General features: G+C 48.2%; 1 protein-coding gene across 1 annotated transcript; it reads right to left on the bottom strand.

The window, feature by feature from the left end:
• Positions 1-264: 264 nt before the first annotated feature.
• LOC126931809 (non-histone chromosomal protein HMG-17-like) lies at positions 265-1,481 on the bottom strand. Its single transcript, XM_050750339.1, has one exon. It carries the CDS (start codon positions 1,361-1,363, stop codon positions 1,091-1,093), a length of 273 nt encoding a protein of 90 aa, XP_050606296.1. The 5' UTR covers positions 1,364-1,481; the 3' UTR covers positions 265-1,090.
• Positions 1,482-4,996: the final 3,515 nt, after the last annotated feature.

Genomic DNA, 4,996 nt, shown 5'->3' with positions numbered 1-4,996 from the left:
GTGCTCAATAAATACTTTCTATCATTCTTATTAGCTTTCACGACGGTGGCACCTGTTGCTCTGAAAGAAGTTCTCATCTAGCCCCAGTCAGCTGCAGAAGAGCCCACAGCCAAGGCTGCCCAAGGAGGCAAACATTTCTGAGTTTTCCATTTCTCAAGTGCAAATACTTTGAAAGGCTCTTCAGCCCTTTCTTAAGCAACCTTCGCAGCTTATTGTAAGCCCTGCATTTAAGGGAATTGCTGGTATTTCAGAGGCAATTTTTGCTTTTTTTTTTTTTCCCAAGCCAAACTGTATCCAGCTTTATTAAAGACACTTTCCATAAACAATGATGGTATTTCAGGCAGGACATGGGCAGACAATCGTTAACAGTATACAACAACTTTCAAACTCCCTTCTTCAATGGACTACCAAAAATCAGAAAGCCACTCTAAAACCCAATGAAGTCTTCATCTGATGCTCTGAACAGGGAAAGTTTAGAGTGAGGGTTGACATTTCACATTTAGCATGTTGTTTAACAACTTTTCACAAGCCGACCCTGACTTTCAGGAAGTGAAATGAAAATGGCAGAATTTATCTGAAGATCCACAATCTAGAAATGGAACCAATGCTGTTTTGACAGGTGCCATCTCAGTGGCATCACTGGAAAGTCCAGATTGCCTGACACACTGGTAACCAATGACTATGGGTCAGGTCCCAACAGATGTCTGGGCTTAAGGGAGTTAAGTCTATGCTGAAAGATGGAAAGGGAGAAGAGGACATAAAAACAAATTTGTTTTTCCATACCACAAGGCTTTTGTGCCAAGGTGGCCATGTGTGTCAAAGTCAGGGAATCCCTCCTCCTGGGAACCAAGAGGAAGTCTCCCAAAACTAGAAGGGAAAGGTGTTTTACCCACATTAATCCAGCTTTGGAGACATTCTATTAGTGACATACGCCCCTTCCCCAAAAACAACAATGAAGTGTTCTGTGTGCTAACAACATAGCTTAAAAAAAAAAAGTAAAACAAAATTCTGCATTTTTATAAAACTTGATAAATAGTATTTCAAACTGTACAGTCACCAGAAGTACACAGTTATCAAAAATGCACACACTTCACTTGGCATCTCCAGCACCTTCAGCTTTCTGTGCCTGGTCTGTTTTGGCATCTCCGTTTTCTGCAGGGTTATTCCCCTCCTTGCCAGCATCAGCTTTTCCCTTTTTCCCTTTGGGTACCTTCTCTCCCTTCTTTGCAGGGGCCTTTTTAGGCTTGGGCTCTGGCTTTGGAGGAGCAGGTTTAGTAGACAACCTCGCGGATCTTCTCTGTGGTTCGTCCTTCACCTTGGCTTTATCTCCTTTAGCATCCCCTTCAGCCTTTCTCTTGGGCATGGTGGCGACGGCGGCGGGACATAGGTGCTGGACGCGGGATGCAGCGCGCGCGGGCTTTGGTCGGTCCGGGGGTCGTTCTCGCCTCTTCTTCTTCACACTGCTCCTGCTTTTTTTTTTTTTTTAAAGGTGACCGTGAACTGAGAGTGGCTAAGGACAATGCTTCTGGCAGGACAGGGCCAGCCTTGGTTCTACTCATTCCTTGAGCAGATAATGGTCCATATGACTGATAGAATGGGCTAGGACTCCGGGCTGGTCCACCTGATGGCTGCTGATGCCCGTGAACAGAAAGTCTTTCTGTTAACTGTAGCCAGTGAACAGAAAGTCTTAAAATGGATGCTGCAGTTGGCATCCTGCGGCAATCTTCCCCCATCCTGTGCCTTCAAGGCTGCCATGTGTGGAGGTGGAAATTATTTTAATTGCCAACCTTAACTCTAGCCACCCTGCACCTATTCACTGACTGCTAACTGCCCCTCTCTTCTGCTCCCCTGCCCTGCTTTCCCTGCCCCTGCCTGAGATGCTCTGCCATTTTTCCTTTAGGACATGGCTGGAGCAGATCCAGCAAGGCAGAGTCTCCAGTGCCTTTTGTCTTCTCTGGAGGAAGCGAAGCGTGGGTGTGGCTGGGCTTGTTGCTTCAAGAGGAAAAGGAAGCGTGTGTGCTGGGTAACAGGTGTGCAGAAATGGTGACGTGGCATTTAAACGATGGAGTATTTAAAGGGTAAGGGGTGGGTAGAAAATGTACCAAGATATTTTGAAGGCTAAATTTGTTCTGGAAGTTAAATGCATAGAAAGTGATGAATCAGAAGAACAAGAGTCACTTAAGATTTTTAAAGATGTTGGGTTGCCCAGGTGATTCACAGGTGTTTTGTGGATGGTTGGTTATTAGCAGTAAACATTTACATAGCAGCACACCTCCTCACATTTCATTCATAAACCCCTGGAATGTTAGTGATGGCCAGGAAACCAAGACCCAGATTTGCTCAAGGCCACAGAATTAGTTTGCAGCTGAACCAATGGGAGAGCCCAGGTCTCCTGGCTTTGTGCTGCTACCTGCCAGGCGCTTCCGCCTTGCTCAGTTAACTTGCCTCGTAACACCTGGTGATGAAGTCAGAAACTGGCCACAGTGTTCAGCTGGAGGAGTAGAGAGGCAGGAAGGGGAGTGATCCACACTGACCAAGCAAGAGGCTGTATTTGACCTTTCCATTTTCAGACGTCCTTTCTGAGCCCTCAACCCCGGAAACATCACACTTTCTTTTACCTGTTTATCTACTAGGGTTGTCTCTCTTAGAGCTCTCAGCTGTCCAAGCAACTTGACTTTTCCCCTTTGCCCCCTCCCTACCCACCTTGTGTCTAATCAATCACCGAGACCTTGAATTCCACCTGTTTAGTATTTGACTCACTCACTTTTCTCCATCTGCCCTATGACCTCCGTCTACCACAAGTCTATTAATAAGCCTCTTCACGTCCACTCTTTATTCCCTCCTATCCATTCTCCCACTTCCTAAAACCTAATCAGGTCACTCTCTTGCTGAAAATCCTTCCAAGCTCACAGCGGCCTCTGGTTACATGAAGCCCCCTCACCTTAGCACAAGGCTCCTGCCCCTCTCCCGACTTGTCCATTGCTCGGCCTCATACAGCTCCGCAGTCAGAAGGATGCTCAGTTCCCTGACCTCATCGTGCGGTGGATACTTTGGTGATGGGGCCAGAGGGAGCCAGAGAAAGATCACAGGAATGGGGAGAGAGGGGGAAAGGCTGAGCCTGGCTATACCGAACCGTCTGCCAGCATGCAAACACCTGCTTTGTACGGGATATTCTCAACCTGGAGGGCGCTGTCTTCAGATTCAGAGATGGGCAGCACCTATCCAAGCAAGGCTGCAGACGAAGCTGTCTCTCCACATAGCTTGTCCTGATTTGATGAGCAAAGCACAGCGACCCATAAGAGGCATGACATTTCTTAGTGGCTGTATGACACTGAGCTAGTCACTTAACGTAATGAAGCTGTGGGCCTCAGTCTCCTCATCTGTAAAATGGGGATAACAGTTGACCTACTGTGTGGCTGTCTTTTTGTTTGTTTTGGCTGCACAGCCTATGAACCCCCTTCCGTGTTGGTGATCCACTACTGTGTGAGCTTCCGTGACAGGAGCTGTCTCTCACTGCGAAGCTGAAAAAGCCAGATGCTGTGACTGACTCCTGGCAGAGAGGGAGTGAGGTGCTCATGCCTAGGTCTTCATGTCTTATGAATAATGCAAAGATGCAGGCTCAGTTGAGAGTGATTCCAGTAGAGGTGGTGGGTGGGGGGTTGCACTGACAGTGACAGTAGTGGTGGTCACTGTGCTATCCAGATCCCTTCCCATGGCATGACCTTGCTTGATTTCTTCCATGCCTTCTTGTCAGGTCTGGGAGCAGCCGGATTTCCTCCAGTGCATTCCATTGATGCTCATAAGGGGACGAGAGTCAGTTTCTGTGGATGGGACCACGAGTCTCAGCTCATCTGCTTGGTCCTCAGCTACTTCACAGGGTGCTTAGGATGGGCTTGCTCCAGTGCTGTTGGAGTGCAGCTCAGTAGGGAGTGGGGAAGCCCCGGGGCTGGGAGTGTAGCATCTGCTGCACACACTTATTAATAAAGCTGAAATAATAATGCTCAAAATGACTGATTCAAAATTATATTGAATAGCAGTTATTCCATTGTGAGGATGAGATATTGTGACTATGTTTTGGAAAGGACTGGGAAAATGGAAGACATTCTCCTTATCTTACCAACAGAGAGCCTTTCCACTCCTCCTCCTCCATGTCTTAAGTTTAGCTTAAAAATATATATTTGAAAACAAATGGGGTAAGGCACATGTCCATCTCCATAGACTGCCAGCACCTAGGAGCAGACACTTCTTTCTGCACTGAGTCTGTCAGGTCTCGAGGCTGGCTTTGGCGGCCTCCCTGATCAGGAAGGACAGAAAGACACTCCTGCTAGCCATGGCCCAGGCTTCCCTCTAGGAGTGGACACCTTCCAAGCTGAGTTTGGGCCTCACTTGGCTGCAGCAGCAGCGGCAGCAGCAGATTAACGTGATCTCCAGCCCTCCCTGCCCTGCTCAGGAGGATCCATGAGCTCACCTCTGTTTGCTTAGATCCCTGGTCCTCAGGAAGCAGGCGCCAGGGCCCGCAGGAGGGCAGCCTCCCGCTAATTTGTCACGTTAACTGGTCTGGGCTGGATATAAAAGATATGGAGTTTTCCTACCCCGTTGCCCAGGTTCTGTTGTTTTGGCCTCTTTGGAAAACATTGAGGCACAAGAGCCTGAAATGTGCCCCTGGGGACAAAAAGGACTTGCGTTTGAGCTTTCATCCTGGCTCCCCTCCGGCTTAACTGCTATCTCTGGGAAAGAGGCACCTTGAAGACAGTTACTTAATTACAGCGTTTTTTGTTTGTTTGTTTTCTTTTAATGTTTCAAAGAGCAGGTTGTCAGGCTGACTTATGTGAAAGCAGAATCATTAACCTCATGAATAACTCAGTGCAATGACCAAGGAGATGGAGGTCAATGTGGCTGCTGAGGTGGGGTTGCAAGGTCCCTGTGTGCCTCTGCAGGGAAACACACAGCCACACTGCCGGCCTGCCATGGGGGTCGGCTCCAGCTTAGGGCTGCA

The sequence above is a fragment of the Macaca thibetana genome, chromosome 11 (genome assembly GCF_024542745.1).
Source record: "Macaca thibetana thibetana isolate TM-01 chromosome 11, ASM2454274v1, whole genome shotgun sequence".
NCBI lineage: Eukaryota > Metazoa > Chordata > Mammalia > Primates > Cercopithecidae > Macaca > Macaca thibetana.
This window is presented reverse-complemented; position numbering and strand designations above follow the sequence as displayed.

What these genes read in the sequence shown, in the direction of transcription:
- LOC126931809 (XM_050750339.1), bottom strand. Translation starts at nt 1,363, where the DNA reads ATGCCCAAGAGAAAGGCTGAAGGGGATGCTAAAGGAGATAAAGCCAAG.